Source organism: Dermacentor variabilis, chromosome 6, assembly GCF_050947875.1.
Source record: "Dermacentor variabilis isolate Ectoservices chromosome 6, ASM5094787v1, whole genome shotgun sequence".
Classification (NCBI taxonomy): Eukaryota; Metazoa; Arthropoda; class Arachnida; order Ixodida; family Ixodidae; genus Dermacentor; species Dermacentor variabilis.
Window position 1 is genome coordinate 140649071 of NC_134573.1, and position 23214 is coordinate 140672284.

General features: G+C 43.9%; 2 protein-coding genes across 7 annotated transcripts in view; one reads left to right on the top strand and one right to left on the bottom strand.

Moving 5' to 3' along the window:
• LOC142585337 (androgen-induced gene 1 protein-like) overlaps positions 1-2203 on the top strand; it is a 32523-nt gene extending 30320 nt beyond the window's left edge. For all 3 annotated transcript variants that reach the window (XM_075696035.1, XM_075696033.1, XM_075696034.1), the window contains exon 8: positions 756-2203. The gene's annotated coding sequence lies outside the window, so the exon portion shown is untranslated. The remainder of the gene's footprint in view (positions 1-755) is intronic.
• Positions 1-23214, bottom strand: part of LOC142585335 (uncharacterized) — a 69499-nt gene that overhangs the window by 15577 nt on the left and 30708 nt on the right. Inside the window, exons 8-13 of one of the 4 annotated variants that reach the window (XM_075696027.1) lie at positions 19470-19583; positions 18627-18740; positions 10035-10182; positions 8190-8249; positions 6780-6895; positions 1149-6046 (exon numbers count right to left, since the gene is read on the bottom strand). The exons of the other annotated variants lie outside the window; for them this stretch is intronic. Of the exons in view, the coding sequence (XP_075552142.1) occupies positions 5864-6046; positions 6780-6895; positions 8190-8249; positions 10035-10182; positions 18627-18740; positions 19470-19583 (735 nt within the window). The 3' untranslated portion in view covers positions 1149-5863. Of the gene's footprint in view, positions 1-1148; positions 6047-6779; positions 6896-8189; positions 8250-10034; positions 10183-18626; positions 18741-19469; positions 19584-23214 lie in introns of those variants that run through there. 4 annotated transcript variants of the gene reach the window in all.

The window sequence follows — 23214 nt, forward strand, 5'->3', positions numbered from 1 at the left end:
TTCATTTACCTCGTACTGTCAATGCTTTGAATAACAGTGTGGCACCCCATCTATTTTTCAAGTAAGTTGCTCAAGCACATCTGCTAGCACAGCATGGAATGCTGTTAGGACAGTTGACAGTTTTATTTTATTATTATATTGCATTGAATGAACATTCAAGCCCTTTTATAAAATATTGGCAGCAAAATGGCATAAATAATTTACTTTAACACTACTCATTTCTACGAACCAGCTTCAGTTTCTGTACCCACTAGGTGGGTGCATCAGGATGTCACGACGACACATTTTGTTCCTGCAGTTACTGTAGCTGCGAGACGCGCATGCAGCAAGAAAGGTCTGCAGCACTTATAGATTTTTTTTTTTTTTTGTGAATGAGCAACAATGTCATAACTAGCCTTATTGCTACACAACATCAGTAAATATGCTGTGTTATGACAGTACGATAATATTGATGACGCCCGGCCCAGTATATCGAGGCCAACTTTATTAACAAGTTCACTGGTGCCACCGTGTGACAGAGCGTCTACGACTTAGAAATTACATTTCAGTACTCCTGTAAGTTATTCTGGCCTATTCACAATATGTGGTGAAAGTAATAGCTAGCCTAGAATTTTTGTTTCTCTACCATCAGTTTAACTGAAATAATAGCTTTGCAGACTCGTTTGATTGTGAACTGTGTTCAGAAGCATTGCATCCACGTAGATCTTTTTTTCCTGCTTCATTCGCTGAAGCATCATTTTTTCTTATCTTTTCAGGTGCAGCGTGAAGAAATCGTCTTATCTAGTCTAATAGCCCTCGTTGAAAAATTGCACAGAAATTGTCACTCTACCTAGCAGTTGTTACTGCGTGGCTAGTGAGTGAAAAGATAGCAGCGTTGCATGATGATATTGTACGAAATGCAATATTGATGTACGTGCAGCCTACAAAAGATGAAACAGGCTGTCAAATTAAGCTTCTTATATATACTCAGAGAAAAAAAATGCACTGTCAATTGGCAGTGGTTCATGCAATTTTTACAATTTTTTTTTATGTTAGTGGCAGGCGAAATTCATTGTGGCCATGCCAGTAGCAGCAGACCAGTCTGTACTAGTCATTATGTCATTAAAACGCGCTTTAGCTTGCTGTAAAGGCTTTTTTCCTAGGGCGCGACCATTACTGAATGGGCACATTTGAGTGCCCCCCATATTTCACACCAAAGAAATCAAACTGTTGTCAATTCGTGAAACCTGTTGTCTTGAGCAAAGGGGTAGAATGTCGCTATCACGTGCAGTATTGCCCGTGGTTCATGCCAACGCAACACAGTTGATCTCAGATATATCGAACAGTTGTGAAATTCCCTTGAAAATCCTAACAGTCTACCTGGCTCGCTGCCCGTGGATGTGGATCGGCCATTTAAGTGGAATATTGCAATGCCCGAACACACAGCCAAACATGTTCACATGCAATTGGCAGTACAAGTGTGCCGATGGCAGCACAGCGCATATCCATGCAGGCTGGTTTGCTTCTACAGCGTGTCGTGCTCTTGAATAAAAACACGCAACAAACACTCCAGCGCATGGACAGTGCGCTGCGGTTTCACGTCTGGGCTTTTGGGTTAGTGGTTAGAACGGTTAGACCATTCCGCACCGCGAGCGATTTGCAATTTCCATGAGGAAAAAAATCGCTAAACTTTTGTCCGCTCGACACGGCCTTGGAGAAGCAAATCGGCAAGTTCCTGCTTTTGACAGTCTAGAGAAACTGTTCAAGATGTGCAGTGATCCCAGATAAGCTTTAGATAAACATGTTTTACATTTAAAATTATCGGTGTACTGATCTGTGTTGCGTTTTTCTTAGAGTTCGATATATCCGGGGGCGACTCTGCTTTCTTTACCATACATGAAACTTGATCCGTAGATTTTACTTATTGTGATGTTTGCTCTTTTTTACTATTCCATCGATATTCTTAGTTATGTTGGGCATGTTAAGCGTGTTGTGCTACATAGTTCTTTTTTTTATTTGTTTTGGCATGGCTATTTAGATATATGGATAATACAGGTATGTGGTTAATGTTTTTCTGACCATTTCCCACCAAACAGGCATGTTAGAATGTGGTACTGCCATATTTTGCATGGGGATACCCAGTTGTACAATGCTGTCTCCTCTGAAAGCATTTGCATGCAATCTCTGATGCCTTTTTGAGAGAATAAAATGTTCATATGTTAAGCATTCCGAGTGAATGTGCCCTTCCTTACTGATGAGTTGCTAAGCCGACCCAGCCATTTGTTAACTTTGCATCTACAGCTAGTAGACATATCCCCCACTAGCTGTACACATATCTAGCATACTATTGGGCTGTGCTGTGAAAAACAAATGATTAAAGCAAACACACAAAAGCACACAATGTGTGTGCCATATCCAACACATGCAGGCATGTTTTACCTACTAGCTGTAGGTTATGTATGTGCGTGTTCATGGATTCCTCTTTTTTCAATAATGATTACGTGAAGTGTTACCAGACTTTTCCAGGCTGCTGCTAGCTTATCATAAAGGTGTGTCGTTTTCAGTTCAGGTACGCTCTTCACTGTTCACCTCCTTCAATTTCATGCACAAGTGTATAAATGTCTAAGGATTACAAGGTTTCTAAATATGACAACCTCAGTCACACAGATTTCAAGGCAGCAGTTACAAGAGTTTTTTAATGTAAAGTTTGCGCCAGGTTTCACACTTAGCTCACAGAGGCAAGCAGCTTCTTGCCCATCATCTTCGATGAGGGAAGCACACTGGCTGCCTGACAAGTGCAAGTTTGCGATGCCAGGTTGTCAACTTCAGCATAACAGAGAAGTGTTGCATTGATGGCACCAACGTTGCACGTGGCAGTGATGCAAAGCTACACAACTTTCGAGATGACAGAAGTTGGCCTCTGTTTTTTAGAAATATGTCGTACAATATGGTTGCCCTATCCGGGATTGTACAAACAATCTAATTGGAAGCAACAAAGCGTTGTTCTGAACTGAGGAAAGCTTAAAACGGAGGTGTTAGATTGTGATAAAATAGGCAAAATACCAAGCTATAGCCGTGGCAAGTTCAGTGTTCTGATCTGTGCCCAGGGCTTGGCAATATCAAAGCACACAACAATATGTCGCGTTCCTTGTAGGATGACTGTATGAAATAACCTGTACAGCCTTGCCTGCACCATATAATCACAGTTCTTCACAAAATAACCACGAGACCTCAGGAATTAAATTTAAGCTACAAACGAAATGCCAGACCAGCATCTGGAAGCAGCAGAAGCCTGCAAGGAGCATGTCTGTGCTCGCACTTATAAACGTAAACTACCTATGCTATCTCAGTGGAATGTTTCCCGGCATGGCACTGCGTAACAAAGTATGTACACCCGTGAGCAAAATTATATGGACCACGTGAGCACTTGCCAAGTAGCATGATGCACCACCTTTTGGTACGCTGCCAGCAGTCAAAAGTGGTGCTCAAACGCCGGAGCGCATGCACATTCCATCATAGCTGCGGGCCTGTCATGTTGCTTTCCTTGTCGACTAAACATTCTACAGGCAGCCACCTGTGCCGCTTTCTCTGCTCTATCATATCTGCACCGCTGTTTCAGTGAGTGGGTGCAAAAGAGCTGGCAGGCATGTCCTTTTTGCATTACATTTCTTTGGTTAACGCACGGCCAAGGGAGTTCTCTCGCGTCTTTTTAACGGCTCTAGCAGAATGCTTGCTTCTTCCTGCAGCGACGTTTCATCGGAAGCAGTTACAATATTTGCTGCCGAAATGCTGCCGCTACTTTCACAGACTAAAGTGCTGATACACTGCTGCAATCCTTCTGAAGACAAAGAAAACAGATTGTAAAACTGTGCTTGAACAAGCAGCAGCAAATATTCGAAGCGCTTCTGATAATATAAGGCTGCAGTGCTGCAGTAAGAAGCAAAGCATTTTGCACAAGTCATCAACAGGTGCAAGAGCATGCAGTAGCTGCGCAATAACTGAAGAAACACAATGTGCGACGGACGCAAGAGCCAGCTCTACGGCAGTCACTCAGTGAAACAGCGGCACAGATGTGCCGAAAAAGCAACAAGACATGCCGGGAGATATGACGGGATGCGCATGCACTAGTCTTGATAGCAGGTACCGCAACAGAAGATGGAGCGCCAATGCAGTTTCGCATGCACTACCATGGTACGTACACTTTTACAGCGAAGCTGTTTACCTTTAGCCCCCTTATGCAAACCCCGCATGCGTTCCCAGAGGGGGTACGCTGAGTGGCTTGCATCCGTATCAGGGACACAGCGTGTGAACAGGAATGCATGCGGTGTCGACTGTTTGTAGGAGATGGGGAAACAGTGTGACGCCGGCGCTGCAGCAACGGGGACAGGTTGGGGGAGATGGGGAATAGTGTGGCAACAGCACCTGTGCACGTGGTCTGCACGCTTCTGTGGTTACAACGTCGCATGCGTCGGAGGTGCCAGCGTGCCTGCAGCAGCGGTTGCAGCAGATGCATGAGAGGTGCGGTGACCGCGGCGGCACTTGTGTCGCGCCCCCCCCCCCCCCCCCCCCCATAGTGTGGTGCCGTATACAAAAAATGTACAATTTCGTAATGTATGCAGCCCATGTATGCAGCCTAAACAGCTTCGCTGGTAATCCGTCCCTACATGAATGTTGCGGCCCCACGAATTTTTGCTCACGTGTGTACCTAAGGCTGCATACATAGGTCCACATTGCTTTTGTTGCCATCTGTACAGTCGGCATCACCCTTGTGCAGATCGCAGGAACGGCGCCCTCCAGGGCGCTCAGGAGCCAGCCAGTAACGTCTAACGGTAGTTACTGGGCCCAAACGTGCCCAGCAGCTAGCGTTAAGACATTGGGTCCAGCAGCAGCGTTAAACGTCGCTAGCTGGCTGTTGAGTGCCCTGGAGGCCGCCGTTCTCGCACTCTACACAAGGGTGACGCCGAATGTACATCAGTGTTTCACAATCAAGACAGCACAATTCCCATTAGAAATCACAGCGAACTTTGTCAGGTGAAATGCACCGCAGTGGTCATATTGTGATCACATCAGTCAAATAATTACACACAACAGTGAAGGCAGCTTGACGCACAAAAACGACAATGAATGAGTGAATTATCACAGTCACTTCCAAGTTGTACTCTACATTGGCTGTTTCTTAGGTTCTACAATATTCACTTATTTCCACAGAACAATGAAAATAAGGATGGTAAATGAGTAGCAATAACTTCAAGTGCTCTGAAGTCAAGACGCACTCTCTTTGGCCAGCCAAAGAGGGTTTATACGATTATAACAGAAAACGCACGTTGACTAGACACTTTCAGCATTCAACACTGTCAGGAGAGATTGCAAGTTCATCAAGGCTCAAATAAACAAAACATGTTTCAGGTGCTATGATGCTGCCGACAGGTGGTCGGCCAGTAAAAATGGCACGTGGGGGAGAAAAATATCTGTGGTGTACGAAAACAGCATGCTGATGCCTTTTTCAATATGTCATGACTTAGTTTTTGGCCACTGTGATCTCAAGGTACAGGGGTGTCATTCCAGACATTGTCAAATTCTACCATGTTGGCATTTCCAGCCACCGGAGAAGCCACAGAAGCTCTGTGAGCCAATGAGAACAGACAAGATGGCATATTCTGAAATGCGACAGAATTTGACCCCCAGCTAGGTTCGTACACCACCATGATTTATAAAGTGATGCGCAACCATAGATTGATCTGTCTGCGCAGATCACAAGCTTGACACGGTGGGCATCAAGGTGTCAACAATTTGAGCATTTGATGGTTGCGTCACCTTATGCATCGAACTAGAAGGCCACACTAGCCTCATGCATCCCGAAATCGCAGACTCCATGACAAGGAGTCTAATACATGAGATCTATGTCCTGCTGTGGCATCATCATGGACAGTTGACCAGCAGGACCTTGGAAGTAATTTCGACCAATGACGCCCTTCTTCTGGAGACAGAGCATGGCCGCTTGTGCTTTGGCATGCTTCTTGTTGGCACTGTACTCTTGCGGCTGATACTCGACGCCATTCACTTTCACCTGGAAGTAGGATAGATAGGATGTCCGCTTTTTTTTTTTTTTTTTTTTGCAAGAGAAGCAAAATTCACAGAGGAGATGGCCAGCATTTTGCACTTTTCCAGAACTTTCCTTCCTTGCAGAAAGCACCTGACATTGACACGTCTAAATTAAGGGGCCACTAATGGACCAATTTCACCACAGGCTGCATCGTTCAGCTGCTATTGCAAATGCGAGCTGCCAACAGCTGGTGCCCTTAGTGGGCAAGTGCAGTGCAACCAGAACAGTGAAGAAATAGTACTAATGGTTGGGCCATTATACTTGAAGGATTTGAAACATCTTTGCGGCAGTAGATTCATACAGCAACGTATTTTAACACAAGACACAAGGAAGGAGATGGGACAGAGCTGGCGGGACAGAGCTGGACAACTGGCGCTCTGTCCCGCCAGCTCTGTCCCATCTCCTTCCTTGTGTCTTGTGTGTGTTCACACCTAGTACCCAAGATGAATTGTGACCAACTCGCCCAACAAGACGTACTTTTAAGTCCTTTAACAGTAAAATTTTTTCTAACTAATGGTAGAATGCATTTCTGGACCCCTTTAACGTCAGTAAAGGCAGTTTTACGTTTTGTCTCTCACGGATGCCTGGCTTCTGCAGCCATGAATCGAATCTGCAGTCATTTTTCCAACGGCAGCTGACGGTCAAGCCAATGTGACAAGAGGTAACCCTACAAGTCGCACTCTCGCACTGAGCTTGCCTTGAATAAGAAGGTTTTCTTGTGGTCGGGTCCACTTTCACCAACCAGAGAGAACTCAGGCTGGCCCCATCGCGACTTGATGCAGAGCTCAGTCAGGGCTGACACAGGGTGCTTGCCTGCAGGTCAATGCCAACAGATAGGGTACAGACCACAAGTGCCGTTACTTGCTTTTTCCTCTTTTTTTTTAAAGGGACACTTAATAGAAAATCCAATTAACTTGAACTGGCAAAATATTCTTTCGATGCTATTTTTGTTAATTTTGCAGCAATAGGTTGATTACTACAGGAAAAAAATGAGAGTTGAAGTTCACTTTCTGAATTTCACACGGAAACCCAAGAACCGGTACGGCTGTGATGTCAAAAATTTCAAAGTGCTTTCTTGCATTTGGGCTGTTTTCACTCAGTTTAAAGAATACTGAAACTTACCGAGTTCGTCTGTCTGCTTTATAATACAATGTAGCCCATCCGTACCGATAAGAACTTTACTAGGCCTAGGTAGACATCAAAATCCATGATGTCATGACGCGCTGATGCAAGAACATGAAGACGGCAACACCAGTCTTCTGTTCCTTAGGTCTCTTTTTTTTTTTTTTTTGGCTAACTAAGCCTCTTCTTAAGGTAAGGATGGCTTTTTCAGGCATTGTAGAAAGGCAGTTTACTGATAACACTAAAAATATCTTTATATTTAGTGTCCCTTTAAATGCTTATAGTTTCACTCAAACATACCAGAGGAATATATGGCATTAGTGTTTATGACGGCTTCCGTAATGACACTTCAACCAGCATGGAAGTAATAAGAAGTGCAAGCACTCACTCAGTTTGGCTAATAGCTTAGCGTGATTTGCAACAACTGCATAGATTTTTTTTTTTTTTTGCTTGCTGCAAGGCTGTCTGAGTGCATTACCAAATGGTTTTATGTTATAAGCAGCAAAGCTTATCTACAGAAAAAAAGAAAACTAGATGTTCTAAAGCACTAAGAAGTTGTAATATTTAAAGTTTGTTGCTTCAAGATGCTGCTTACCTGCTCCAGGTCTGCTTATGCGGTGAGGGAATCATTGCAAGAAAGGACGTATAATTAACGCAAAACACATAAAATTCTGCAAAACGTTGTGTGAAAGTAACGTGAAATGACCAAGTGTGGAGAAAAAAAAGGAAGTGAAATGAGCAGGAAAAAATAGCAAAGGCGGCAAAGCTGGAGAAGTTAACGCGTATACGTAGTGCAGCACGTGGAAGGTAACAAATGCCAATCCAAAGCTTGCACATATCCCATTCTTTCTGCAGTAGTTCAATTACCGCAGCGCCAGTTTTCACTCTGGTGAGTTTTGCGTGAAACTCTACGCAGCTATGACGGCAGCGACAGCTGGCCTGCGTGTGACTCTGCCAAGGCACTGCTCATCAGATTTTTCCCTACCTCCCAAATCCTGGCGCTCAGGCACAAGAGGGCGTTTTGTCTCTAGCTCCGACACCAGACCTGTAGGAAATGAAAGAGCAGGGCGAAGGTCAGAGCCTCCCTCAGTGCATTAAAGGAAAAACTTTTCAGTACACTTGAATATGAAAACTACAATGACATTATACTAATAAGGCTAGTTATTTTCAAAAGAAGAACTGCAGGGACCAGAAAAAGACAGAAATAAAAGTATCACACAGCAGCAATGATGTTTTGCTGCAGTAGCATAAATGCAAAAAGAGAAAACAAGTAAAAGCTTGCTTAGTAAAAGCTGAGCATATGACAAGGACCGGTGGCCTCTCTTCAGATCTCTGGATAGCGTGCTGACACAATGCATGGTCTTTTGAATAACACAGCAACGTGCACATACCTAGACACCAGTTTGTTTAGTCATTTATTTCACAATACCCCTAAAGACCCTCAAAAGGTTATTACAAGGGGGGGGGGGGATACAGGAAAAAGAGGAAGTGAGGTGAACTACCTTATAAGAAAGCTACAAGAATATGCAAATTAGGCGATAAAACCGAATGCACAAATGAAACAAATTGACAAGTGAGTAAAAAAAAAAAAAGGTGCAAATGGGCAGAGTTGCAACATATTGAAGCAAGCGAAGTATAAAATTTAAATTACAAATAGAAATATGTGCTCATGAGATACAATAAATATGTCCATTATAGCACAAAAATAAACACACAAAAGTACAGGAAGAGAAGTAGAAAATGTGGCCTTACTAGCAATTCAGGCGATTGTTTGAATATAACAGTAAAAAAGTAAATAATAAACCGGTACGTAAACAAGCTGTAAAGGTGTAGGAGTTGTTGGGAAGATGAGAAATCTTTTCGAGTAGCAACGTGCGATGACAGGTTGTTCCATTCAATTAGTGTTTGGGGGATGAAAAAATTAGCATAAAGTCATGAATAAAAAGGTATATGTTTTATATTAAAAGAATTATCTGGGCGGGGAAAGAAGGCTGTAGGTGGTTCAAAGATCCAGTTAACGTAAGGGTAACGATTACATCTGCTAACCAGCAAAAGGCAAGTGATTCAGCAGCAATGTGATAAGTCATCAAGCTGAGCACAATCTTTTAGTGCAGGAATGCTAGCATATGGTGAATAACCCGAATAAATGAAGCAGAGCACATGGTTTTGTAGCGATTCAATATCGTGAATGAGATTACTTTGGGAAGTTACCATTCAATTTTCTTTCCTTTGCACACATGCGTTTTGTGAAATACTGGTTGATGTGTACGGTCCCTCATGATTCTTGCACCAAGCAAGTTTTGTAGACGAGGGGTAGGCTAAATGGTATGAATAACATGGCAGTGAGTGTTTGAGGGGCTATCGTCCGAAGCTTGCCATCTGAGGTGATGCAGAGCAAGCTTTCCGAGCAGTTTAATTCAGAAGATCGAAGGTGCAAAATAGGACTTTTTTTTTTGTCCACTACTGTAGGTAGTACTTATTTTTAACCATAATAATGATAAATTGACTGATTGATCAATTGAGTGGCTGTAATTAAGCTCGACATGGTGGCATGTACTCAAGCTATCGCAGCTGGGAGTGGCTGGAAATACTTTCAAAATGAGATCACGTGCAACAGCAAAGAGTTGCAGAGAGTTGGCGCTCTGCCTTCTTTTGAAGAATGACCCCTGCCGATACTGGTGGTTCACAAAAGCAAGCGCACTTGTACATTTTTTATAAAAAGGGCCTATCGGAAAGCTCTGGAGCAGTCTTTCTCCTGCAGTGTGCCCCGCGGCAACATACGAAGGCAAGAAGCTCAGGCTTTATACATGAACGAATGCGGCTTTCGTACCTCTCTTGTCAGTCTTGATGCTGGGAAGCAGAGGCTCTAAAGCACCCTCCTTGTTCTTGCCGAGGCCTTCCCCAGGTGTCCACCCCATCTTGCGCAACAAGTGCATGCCGATGCCCTCAGTCACGGGTGCAGCTTTCATGAACTGGTCCTGGGCACGGACAGCGACGGTTGTCATTATTAAGACCATATCGCTTTATAAGGAAAAAACTAAAGGAGGCTAGTGTCTAACCAAAGAAAGGAACAGAGGAGACAAAATCATGACTTCATGCAGCATTTTCAAGGGGCTAACAGCTTGCTGTAGTCTTCACCAGATCCATTCTAGCACATGCCAAGATAGGGGTGTATTACAAGGTGCCTGAAAATATGCGTACTAACATTACAAAACAACATTAACATTGACAAGGCAAGCAGTGGCTACTGTGCTAGCAGTAGTGTTGCCGCTCCCAACGATATGAATGTGTCACCTATGTGCTTAGCTTATCAAAGCAACTTGCTTGTCTTGTACAGAGTATCGCATAACTAGGAGAGCCAGGTGTACCTACATGATTGTTCCAGTTAAACAGCTGGCTGATCTCTTCTCAAACTTCACACAGACGTAGCATTTTGCAGTGGGTTCAGCTTAAACCCTTAGTGCATGGATAGAAATAGAACAGTTTTACGAAGATGTTGAATTAGTGATACGAACAGTGCAAACTCAGTATACTGTAGTCATGGGCGACTTCAATGCAAAAGTGGGGAAAAAGCAGCCTGGTGAACTAGCAATTGGCAACTACGGCGTGGACTGTAGGAACACTCGAGGAGAGAGGTTGGTAGTTTTTGCGAAAAGGACTAAGCTGCTAATAATGAACACCTTCTTCAGGAAGCGTTGGAACAAAAAGCGGACCTGGAAAAGCCCTAATGGTAAAACAAAAAATTGATTTCATACTTTCTGCCAATTCCAGCATAGTGCAGGATGTAGAAGTGACAGGTAGGGTAAAGTGATTAAATAAAGAGAAAATCAGACATCCACCCATTTGTAGCAAATGCTACAAAGGAATCCCATACAGGTTCCTTGAAAGAAAAGCCTCGCAGTTGAAGAAAAATTTGTCCTGGTCCGGGACTCAAACCCGGGACCACCGCCTTTCCGGGGCAGCTGCTCTACCATCTGAGCTAACCAGGCGGCTAGCAGATGGCAGGGCAAAGTCGAATTTGTCAACAACTCGAAGCAAAGGCAAGAGTTTGACGTAATATTTCTGCGGAAACCCGCAAGGTGGAGAGAAGTGCAGTGGTCATAGGTTGGTAAGGGCTAGGATTCACCTCAATTTGAAGAGAGAAAGGATAAAGTTGGCCAAGTAGAAACAGGCCAACCTAGACACAGTAAGGGTAAAAGCAGACCAATTCAGGTTGGCGTTTCAAACAAATTTGCAGCCTTAGAATAGAGGCATGAAGATGACATAGAGGCAATGAATGAAACCGTAACTAGGCTGGCTTCAGAGGCAGCACGTGGTGGGAGGTAAGGCACCAATGCAACCAGTAGGTAAGCTCTCCCAAGTAACAAAGGACTTCATAAAGAAATGACAAAGAATGAATGCGTCGAACTGAAGAGATGAGATAGAATTTGCGTAACTGTCAAAACTAATCAACAAGGAGAAAATAAGGGACATTCGAAATTATAACGTGAGAAAGACTGACGAAGCAGTAAAAAATGGACGCAGCCTGAAAACAATGAGAAGGGAACTAGGCATCGGACAAACCAAGATGTATGCACTGAAAGATAAGCAGGATAATATCATCAGCAATCTCGAAGATATAGTAAAAGCAGCAGAATTCTATACTGACCTGTACAGTACCCAAAACAGAAACAATACCTCCATTCAAAGTAGTAATGAACAGGTTAGAGAGGCTCCTTCTATAGCTAGCGATGAAGTTAGAAGGGCCTTGCAAAACATGAAACAGGGAAAAGCAGCAGGAGATGGACTACCAGTTGATTTAATCAAAGATGGTGGAGACATAATGCTTGAAAAAACAGCGGCCCTTTATACGAACTGCCTATCAACTTCAAGGGTCCTAGAGAATTGGAAGAATGCCAGTATTATACTAATCCACAAAAAGGGAGACGTTAAAGAATCGAAAAGTTATAGGCCCATTAGCTTACTTCCAATATTATATAGAATATTCACCGAGATAATCTCCAATAGAATAAGAGCAACACTGGACTTCAGTCAACTTAGGGAACAGGCAGGTTTCAGGAAGGGATACTCTACAATGGATCACATCCATGTCATCAATCAGGTAATCGAGAAATCCGCAGTGTACAATCAGCCCCTCTATATGGCTTTCATAGATTACGAAAAGGCGTTTGATTCAGTCGAGATACCAGCAGCCGTAGAGGTATTACGTAAGCAAGGAGTGCAGGACACTTACGTAAATATCTTCGAAAATATCTAGATTCCACAGCTACCTTAATTCTCCACAAGTAGGAAGATACCTACAAAGGTATCTTCCGACTTGGACAAGTCAGACAAATCAGACAAATCTCTCCAATGCTTTTCACCGCAAGCTTGGAAGATGTATTCAAGCTATTAAACTGGGAAAGCTTAGGAGTCAGGATCAATGGGCAATATCTCGGCAACCTTAGATTTGCAGGCGACATTGTTGTGTTCAGCGACACTGGGGATGAGTTACAACAAATGATTGAGGACCTGAACAGAGAGAATATGAGTGGGTTTGAAGATCAATATGCAGAAGACAAAGATAATGATCAATAGCCGGGCAAGGGAACAAGAGTTCAGGATCGCCAGTCAGCCTCTACAGTCTGTGAAGGAGTATGTTTAGCTAGGTCTATCACTCACAGGGGACCCTGATCATGAGAAGGAAATTTACAGAATAAAAATGGGTTGGAGCACATTCGGCAGACATTGTCAGATCCCGACTGGAAGCTTACCATCATCATTAAAAAGAAAGGTGTACAATCAATGCGTTCTACCGGTACTGACATATGGGGGAAGAAACTTGGAGACTGACAAAGAAGCTCGAAAACAAGTAAAGGACCGTGCAAAAAGCGATGGAATGAAGAATGTTGGGCATAATGTTAAGAGACGGGAAGAGAGCGGTGTGGATCAGAGAGCAAACAGGGATAGCCGATATTCTAATTGACATCAAGAGAAAGAAATGGAGCTGGGCAGGTTATGTAATGCGTCAGATAACCGGTGGACCATTAGGGTTACAGAATGAGTGCCAAGAGAAGGGAAGCGCAGTCAAGGACGGCAGAAGACTAGGTGGGGTGATGAAATCAAGAAATTCGCAGGCGAAAGTTGGGATCGGTTGGCGCAGGACAGAGGTAATTGGAGATCGCAGGGAGAGGCCTTTCTCCTGCAGTGAACATAAAATAGGAGGAGGAGGAGGAGGAGAAGGATGAAGAAGTGGGAGAAGGAGGAGGAGGAGAAAACGAAGAAATTACACACATCAGAAATGTCCAAAAAAACTTTCCAAATTTTGTGAGTGGCAATTGGCACACTATCCCCCAGTTATGGTATTTAGTGATACAAAAAGACGTCTGAATTGGAGAAAACCTATAAAGAAATATTGCAACCATTGAAAAACTTGAAATATTGGTGTAATGAATGGAGTGTATTTCTTGCAGCTCGATTTATGAAAAGTTCCTTCCAATTTTGATGACATGGTTGGTTGAAATTATAGCATCAATATTTAAGCCACATCCATTAGTGCGCTTATTTTTACAGGGATTTTTGTTTTGTGTAGGTTTTAAAAGCTTGACACAAGCAGAAACAATACCTTCTTTCTGTTCCTCAAAGAGGTGTTTGATGCTGCCCGTCTTTAGCTCTTGGAACATGGCTGGCCCCACACCGTGTCTAACATAAATATAGCAGGAATCTTCATTTTCTGATATATCCATCACAATAATGGTGCTAGTCAACGGTATAACCAATAAAAATGTTAAGCAATGTCATGAAATGTATTTATTCACAACAAATCTCTGCTCTCATTCATAAAACAAGCCACGACTGCGAGCTGTATCATATATGATAAAGCAGTTAATTCTTGCCTAACTGAGCCACCAGAAACTATTTCTCAATTGAAACGTGAGAGTAGATTAAAAAATAGAAAGCAAACCCTAAGCTATTCTTTGTCTGCGCTACTTTCAAGTGGACGAATATTGAAAAAGTCAGTTTCACTCTAAAGACTAAGCATTGATTGCGATAGCAAACCATTAGACAGCTATATGAAGCAAGGTTAGTCATATTATCAGCTGCATAAACTGCTATAAACATTCACTTACTACTAAAATTAACAAGCATGTCGTCAAGCACGCACAGGCAAACAGAAGCACATCTCACTCAACAACCGCGGACACTAGCTGTCAGATAGCTGGAGAGATGAAGAGTGGTAGCAACAGCAAGCGAATTCCCTTTTGTGCCGCCTTCCTGCTTCAACACGAACTAGGCATGCGAGCACACAGCGCACACGAAACCATCAGCTATCTCAGGTCTACTGGCCTTTGAACCCAGAGCAGACTGCCTCCAAGGTAAGACACGCACAGCCACACTCGGCCACCACAGCTGGAGTAGAAGAGGAGGAGGAGGAGGAGGAACTTTATTATTGCAGAAACCGTTGCGCGGTTTATTCCTGGGTGGTTCCCTCTGACAGGGCTCCACTGGCAATCGCGGTTCGCCGGGCTTGGTCGAGGGTTGCCAGTTGGCTTCCCAGGTCCAGTTCGGAGAGTTTCACCTCCCAAGATCACGTAGTAGGTGTGTGCGCTTTGACTCGTGGCGAAATTGCGTCGCCCGAATGGTCGGTGCATTCGTGTCTTATGTGCGCGAGTGTTGCTGTGTGGTTGCTACACCAGGGACATGTCCAGGACATATAACAGTCTGGGGAGATTGCGTGTAGACGAGACAAGTGTGGGTATGTGTTAGTTTGCAGGCGGCGCCAGTCCCTTGCCTGGAGTTTATTGAGAGCTTCGTGTGGGGGAGCATATTCTGTTCTTCAGAGACGTTGGTCCTGTAGTATTTGTTGACTTGTTGTTAATAACTCGTGGGCTGCTGGTCGGTCTGTATAAGAGGAGACGCAGACTAACACGCCCCCTTTCAGCCACCCCCCCTCCTATTGTACGCACATGTTCCTGCTAGCCCCCTTGCGCATGTGAGAAGATGGCACGCACCCTTCCAGTCTTCCTCCCTTGTGAGCGCGAGAAGACACCACCGCATCAAGCCACCAGCCTTCTTGGCTTGCCCTCGCAAGCTTTCGATCATATCTACAGCACGTTATCGCACTTGGACTTTACATGAAACATCACTTTGTCTATTAGTCGCAATCGCAATAGTAACCTGTTTGCTTATTAACTTTTTATGCATTGTAAGATGAGCTGCGAGCATACATATTTTAAGAGAAAATTAACTCAAAATTATTTAGAGCTCAAGCTGGTATGAGTTTCATTGCTAGAGATGGAACAGATTCCAGGTAAACACACAATCTCTTTTGAATTGATAATATTAAGCAGTCGTCGTGTGCGTACGATATATGGTAGTCGATGTGGTAAGGAATTAAAGGGGTCCTGAAACGATTTTGATGATTTTGTACAAATGTACTGAGTTGTTAGGGTAGGTCCATCTGATCATTAAGTGACATTTAAGCACTCCGCTTCAAAAGTGTAATTTATTATAAGGTTTTACAAATGCGCATAGCTACTAATCACAACAGAACATCACAACACACACTGCTTGGATAGTTTTTGCGGGGGATCGACAGCCAGGCGGCTAGCGGAGAGGCTTCGTGCGCTGGCTCCAGGACAACCGGAAGTAGACAACACGACGTTACATCACGACGCAGAGCCAGTGAAGGAGGAGCTTAGCCCCGATCACTCAGCGAGCAAGTTGAAAGGAGAAAAAGGGCTAGGGAGGAGGGTAACTTGTAATCATCCATAGCTCTCTATATACAAGATGCCTCACTTAAATTGTGGCACTAATGCTTTACCGTAGCCGCACCCCATGCATCTACAAAATTTGCTCAAACCGTTTCAGGGACCCTTTAATACCATGCTTTCAAACGTTACTTGCCTACTTGGTTCATAATAAAACCAAAGCACACATCGTCTGTGGCAATGCCATTAAAAAATGGTTGATTTTATTACAACAGAAAAGCAGCACCATTTGTTACCACCATGGTGAAACACATCTTTCACCAAAGTGGTGGCACATGGCACCACCATTCTCGTTGTGTCAAAATCAACCTTTTGCTTTGTGGCGACATTGCAAATGGTTGACACTTCAGCTTTATTATGAACTAAAGGGAGGCAAGTAATGCTCACAAATTCGGCGTGAAACTGAACCCACTGCAAAATGCTACTGCTGTGAGAAATTAAGAATTGAAATCAGCCTGGAGTTCATCTGGAAGAGCTGTGTATAATCAGTACTTCGAAATATGCAACTATCAGTACAACGCTAACTTTTGCTGCTGCAGCGGTTGCTTCCAGCACATCATTAACAGAAATAGCAAAACATGAAACAGTTTTTTTGGGCTAGTTGGAGCACAACGACAGGCTCAGCCAGCATAAATTTGCCTGAAGACAACAGACAAGAAAGGGACGAAAACACCGCTGACTGATACTTGAATTTTATTGAACAGAACCAGGTCTTGTATATAGATCTCTTGCATAATGCCGATGACCCTGCGTACACATTGGTTTCCTGCCACCATTGTAAAGGGCAGACATGCAGGCAAGCGCAGGACTTTCATAGGAAATTTGTTGACCGTGCGGGCTCTGCTACAGGTCTTACTGAGTTTGCTGTGGTGTTCTGACATACACATGACGTGTTCACTGCATAATGTGTCGCTACGAAGACAAGTCTAATTTTGTGTAGCAGAATAGATAGAATATATTTCGGCATGGTCCCATGCTTTCGCTATGAAGGCTTTGTCGATTAAATCATTGCAAAAGTGCCGACGGGAAGAAGTGTTGACTGCAGCAGCTGCAACTTTCATCCAGTCTTGTGTTACCAATTCCATCAGAGCAAATTACACAAGAAACGAAGTGTGTAATGATTTGACATGTACTGGTGTTGCAACACAGCATCGTCATCTAACACAGCCAAAGTGGCCTCGCAAGCACTGGAGTATTCAGTCACACAATCGAATCAGCTTGTCGCAGTTACCACAGCCAGTCATATCATAGGGGAACTTAGACCTTTTTTCAATTATATCATCCTTGGCTCAAAAAATATGATTGCTGTTGCATACATGGCTTTAGGCAAGCGATGCGCAGCTCACGATGGCGCTGTAGCTCTTGAGTGTGAAAAACACGGGTAATTAGCCATGTGCACGCTGAACATATTTCTTTCAGCTGCACTGAAGTCTTACAATTATTGCGAAATACAAGGAACGGTCGGCACAGCCTGTAGCAGAGCCTGGGCAACCCGCAAACTTCCTACGTACGTCCTGCACTCACCGTGCACCTACCCTTCATGATGGTGGTGGAAACCCAACGTAGAGACGGGGTTACCAGCACTGTGCAATTATTCTACGGCAATGCAAAGAAAGGCAAATAAAACACAAAAACTAACTTGCAAATCTAAATGACACTGCTACATACAGTGGAGAAAATTTTTTTTTTATCGGACAGGGCAATTGACGGCACGCTGAGGTAGGAGCTGCCTCTCTTGCATAAAGCCGCGGCCTCTATGACGCCAATGGGCATCTATCTCAGTCTTTCGCTGAAGACACGTATCCGTTCAAAGAAGATGCCACAACCACAGCTATGGCAATGGGCTGGCAGGTGGCCTATCCAAAAAAAAAAAAATTGGTTATCTTTCTCCTGCATATATAGCAGTGTCACTTATATCCACACGTCAATTTGAAGTGCCGCTCTTACGCGCCCTTTCCTGCGGCGAGCGTTAGCACAACCAAGCGAATGAGCACAGCGAAAGATGGAAGCGAACGCGGAGGGGGATGAAAGACGCGAGGAAGAAACTGGAAGAGGAGGGTGCAGCAGAACCATGAAGCGGAAAGCAGAGGAGGAGAGTATAGCAAAAGGGTGAGAAGAAAAGCATAGTACAGCAACGATGGCTACGAGACGGTGCCAGAATAGCGCGCATCATCTGGAAGGACTGTCGGTGGCAGCTGCTGTGAATCCCATCCACGCGTAACCCACGTGCTGGCTCCTGTGATCTCCAGTTTAGCAGGGCAGCCGTGCCACATTTCTCTCAGTTTCCAACGTGCTGCACAATACAGACTGCCTCGGCCACCTAATACGTCGCAAGACTAACACACATATAGAGCTCGTTCAAATTTCGCATTAGGGAGTATCATAATTGTCGGTGAATTTTCTTGTTTTATTTGCCATTCTTAGCGTCACTATACAAGTCCTGCTCCTGTTCAATAAAATTCAGACAGACAGCAGTATTCTTGTTCCTTTCTTTTCTGTCTTCATGGAAAGTTATGCTGGCCAAACCTGTCGGTAGCAATGCATGGGCTCTGCAGCAGTTAATAGCGCAGCAGTTGGCAAGAATTTCTGGTCAAATCTCCAGAAATTATCAATCTATTATCAATCTGTGGTGCTCATGGGCTGCTACAGTCCACGTACACATCAGTACGTACCTTTTTAACCCAAGCTGGAGTAGGCCCAGAGAGCTCATCAGGAGTGAGGGGCTTGAAGTCTATCGAGCCTGTGTATTGGCCCGGCTCCTGTTTTGATGCTATCCATGCCTGGAACTGTTCACAGAAGTGTAGCCAACTTAGCCCTGATGCATGAAAGTAGCTCAGGAGCAGAAGCTTTGCAGAAGCACTTCCCAAGCATGAGCTATGCAGACGCCATGCTTCCCAACACAGTGCACTTTACCTTTTAAAACTCTCCCCCAACTGGCTGAATCTGTCAGGCCACAATGTCCACAGCAATGGTTTATTTTTTGCTTATTCAAGAGCTCGAATTGGTGACATGAACCCACAATATTTGCAAGAATGTGTAATGCTTTCCCGTATCTGAATACCCTTTCTATTCTAGGAAATGGGGAGGAGGCTTTTAACCTCATTAAAGAAACATATATTCATAAGAGACCAGAGCAAGAACACACATACGTCTCTGCCACAAACGTCAAAGTTGCTGCTCCATTCTCTCAAAATAAGTAGGCTGCATGAAGCTATTTTCAGTTTCAGTTCACAAGGTGCTACCATGCTTAGATATGTATTCATATAGTGACCCAAAGCAAGCAGCCATGGCAAGGCTATTTGATTCTAATGCTTCAGGCAAGTCAATGCAATAAGACACCCAGCCTCTGTTGCTTAACCAAGCTCCATGACTGCTGTGCACCCTTTATCTCAACGTGAGGGCAAACACTGTTACCTCTACTAAAAAATAACCAAGCCAAACAGGTGTCTGCATACACACAGTTGGAAAATGCTCTGCGAACGAGATGAGTTACACTCCAGGCCTGTGACACCTACCTCCTTGTGGCAGTCGTGGTAGACTTTCATAGCTTCCAGATCCATCGGGTTCTCCTTGAGGGCCTTCATCGCTTCAATACGACGGCTCATTATGGTTGCAATGTCAAGGCTATCCTGAGGCGGAGATGGAGGGGGGGCACACGCACACTTTGCTCTCTCTCTCTCTCATTCAACCTCATGCTCTCCACTGCTGTGCATCCAGTGGCGTCAGAACAGGCAGATTTAGCGAAACCACGGCTCACCCCTATAAGAAGTGTAGGCAAGTTCCCCCAGGCATATTTGAACTTAACACAATGGCTCGGCTCGGGACTTTTGAGCTCTGCATCTGGCCATTGCACCAAGAACATGCCATCATCATCATCATCATCCCCAGACACTAATGCCAAGCAAACAATGTAACATGACAGTGCAAGCACCTGGTGTAGCAGATAGTAATGTGCAGTGATGTGTATTGGTTAAGCGAATGGTTTTCAGACTTCAGCGGCCGCTGAAACATAACTAATCATTTTATGGGGGTGAAGAGGATGTCCTTACTGTAACCTAATGTCATCTGTATAAGACAGAATCTCAATCTCGCTTAAACTTGCAAAATATGGGCCCTACGGCACCACGATGCCTAAAGTTGTCACTTTCCCCATTATGCTGAACTTCAAATCTAATTACGTGGCTTAATGCCCTAACGCAACACAGACGCTGTGGGTGTTGCTATAGCAAGGAGGGCTCCAGATTAATTTCAATCACCCAAGGCTCTCAGTAACGAGCACTTAAATCAAAGTACATGTGGTGATTCTCGCTGCCACCACCGCCACGTCGCTATGCCAGAGTTTCTGCCGCCTCGCCACTTCGCCCGTTGAGGCGCTGCTTCCACAATTGTGCACTGCACCTTCTTTTTTGGTCTCGACATGAGCAGCCGATAAGAGCGCTGTCGGATTGGCTTTGGATGTCTTGCCTGGCAGCAAAGAAGACACAAGCCTGCCCGTGCAAGAGACCAGCTAGACCTGCTGTATACTTCACAATCCGTACTTGCAGCTACCGCTTTCCTTCAGCACTGTCCTGCTGCATATCATCATCAACAGCCTATTTTTTATATCCACTGCAGGACGAAGGCCTCTCCCAGCAAAACATGCCCATTGTGCTTGCTATAATTTCAGTGAAAGAACAAACCAGTTTATTGCACTCTATGTTGGCATTCGCCACTCTGTAATCTCTCGTACACGGGCGTCTTTGCATTCCGGCCCCATTGGAATGTGGCCACTGTAGCCGAGTATCAAACCCACAACAACGTGTTGCTCAGCAGCAGAACGCTGTAGCTACTGAGCTACCCCAATGAGTCTGCTTAGCTTGAAAGCAACCCCGTTTGTGGAACATTGGGTCTAGCCACATTCAGTAGTCGGAATGATGGATTATCTTGGTGGAATTTTGGGTGTCCAGGCTGTTACACACACTTCTGAGCGTTATTTTTCTTTTTTCCGTAGTGATGAGCTAATTTGGAACAGACACTGACAAACATTTGCAGCAGCATTGTCAAGTAAGATCAGTCACGTCTGAATCAGTTGAGAACATAGGACACAGCAGTTATCACACGCAGTGGTAACAACTGTGGGAAAAACTTTCCATGTTTCCAGAATTCTTTTCTTTCTTTTTACATTTTATAACAGTGCAATTTCTGGCATCAATGTAGGTATGCTTGCAATTTATGTCATTAAAGCCTAAATGTACAGAATATATTGAATAAGTCTATGATAAGCATTTAAATTCCAGATAATCTTGTATACGCAAGACTACAGCACTTCTTTTTCTTGTCTTGGTGAAACATTAAGTTCTATGTCACAAGTTTTGCAACTGCTAAATTTTAAACACAAAAAATGCAGCAGACCTGACGTGTCACAAACACAGCAAGCACAGCATATTCGAGAATATCCAAGCGCAATGGAAGTCACAAAGTGAGCGAAGACACAGAAGTCCACAAGCATTTGTGTGCAACTCTTTCCTTCGTCCAGTACTCTATTATGCTTGGCCGTCCTTGAACAAGGTCTTATCAGTAAGGCTGAAATCTCTACACTTGTGCATGCACAAGTTATAACTTCTGAAACATATCAGAGATTAGGCAGGAAATTATCAGCCCTTGTATGCAGTGAACTATTATTGTGTAAATTTTGTTTAATCTATTTTGACATGAACAAGTGCAAGATTTCCCAACATAGGGGTGCAGGCATTCGTGCATGGAAATGTAATGACATTTGTGAATTGTGAACAGTATTTATCACACTGCCATGCCATCCCAGTAAACTTGCTGGATGGAAGCAGCAATCGAGAGGACGATAAACTCTGCTCCGCATATGCTCGGTCACAGCAATCAGCATCAGTAACGTTAGGGCAGTAACACTATAATATAACCACTATTTACAATGCTGGTTGAAAGTGACATTTCAGATCCTTTGTTCACTTTTTCAAGGGACAATAGCCCTTGATGTCACATCTCTACAATGCTCCCCAACAAAGCCCTTGAAGGTATCTCCTGGGAACCCCATGTGTGCCGTTACTAAATTTTGAGGAACACTGGCTTAGGCTTTGGGATACACATTAATGCTACATTGTGAACTACAGCTGCAATATTACGCAGAACATGCAGCTATATGAAGTCACCACGCAAAAATCAATAAAATTCATACAATGCTTTCAGTTTAATCGTTGGACTCTGACACAGTCTATAGTTATTCTGGATGCCACTCGCTACACCACAATGTTGCAGGTGCCATCTTCACCCCCTCGCACACCACTTAAAAAAAACCAGCCTTAAATGACGATGATAATGATGTTCCAACGCCACTGCATTCAGTCACACATGCACACAGCCACACATTGGTAAGTACAGCTCAAAAGTGCATGCCAATCAAAAGCAAAACTGCTGCCATGCCGGCATCTAAAGAGCTGCACCTACCAGCAGGCTTTGTTATAATTGACTGCTGTCGGAAGAGGGATCCTTAGCAGCAAACATGAGACATGCTCCTTTGAAAAAAGAATAGCACAACTTGGGAGTGGCAGACGAGAAAAGGTAAAGTTAGCAGCAACCGCTGGCAACAGGTTCTTTGCATTTGCTGGTTGCAAAATATTAGAAATAAATTTTAGCAGAAACTATTCTTTTCTTCTTTTTTTCTTTGTAGCTTGGCAAGAGCCCTTCAGCCTCTTTCCAAGTGAAAACAGCTGGCATCGCACGCCACAGTAGTGACATCATAGTTTACCGTCATCGCCCCTTGAAGCTCTAGTGTCACTCTGTTGAACACGTCACTAAATACATGAGCATCAACAGAAACTATTTTGTTGCGTATGGTGCCACAAGCACAAAACAACACTTGAACTTTGTCATACCACAGAAAAGGTAACAAATCCTATTTGTATGTCTGTAGGCCTGTCGGCAGACATTTGCAGCTGATATGTGTCACATTGCAGACAGAGTGGCGACACTCATTGCCTTGTTAGATATAGTCAACGAATTAGTTATTTATGTACCTATATGACAAAAAAAAACACACACACACACACACATTTATGACAAAATTTCCGCCCTCACCCCCACTTAGTGTACGCTTCCCTCTGTTCACTTGCATTCAGCACAAGGGCTTTACTAATAAGCAATCGTCTTCGGAAGCAGTAGCAAACTGAAGTTGTTCCAAAATCACTTTTTTTTTACCCAACTAGCATGCAAGGACTAGTAAAAACAGGCAAGACAATACACACACGTCCC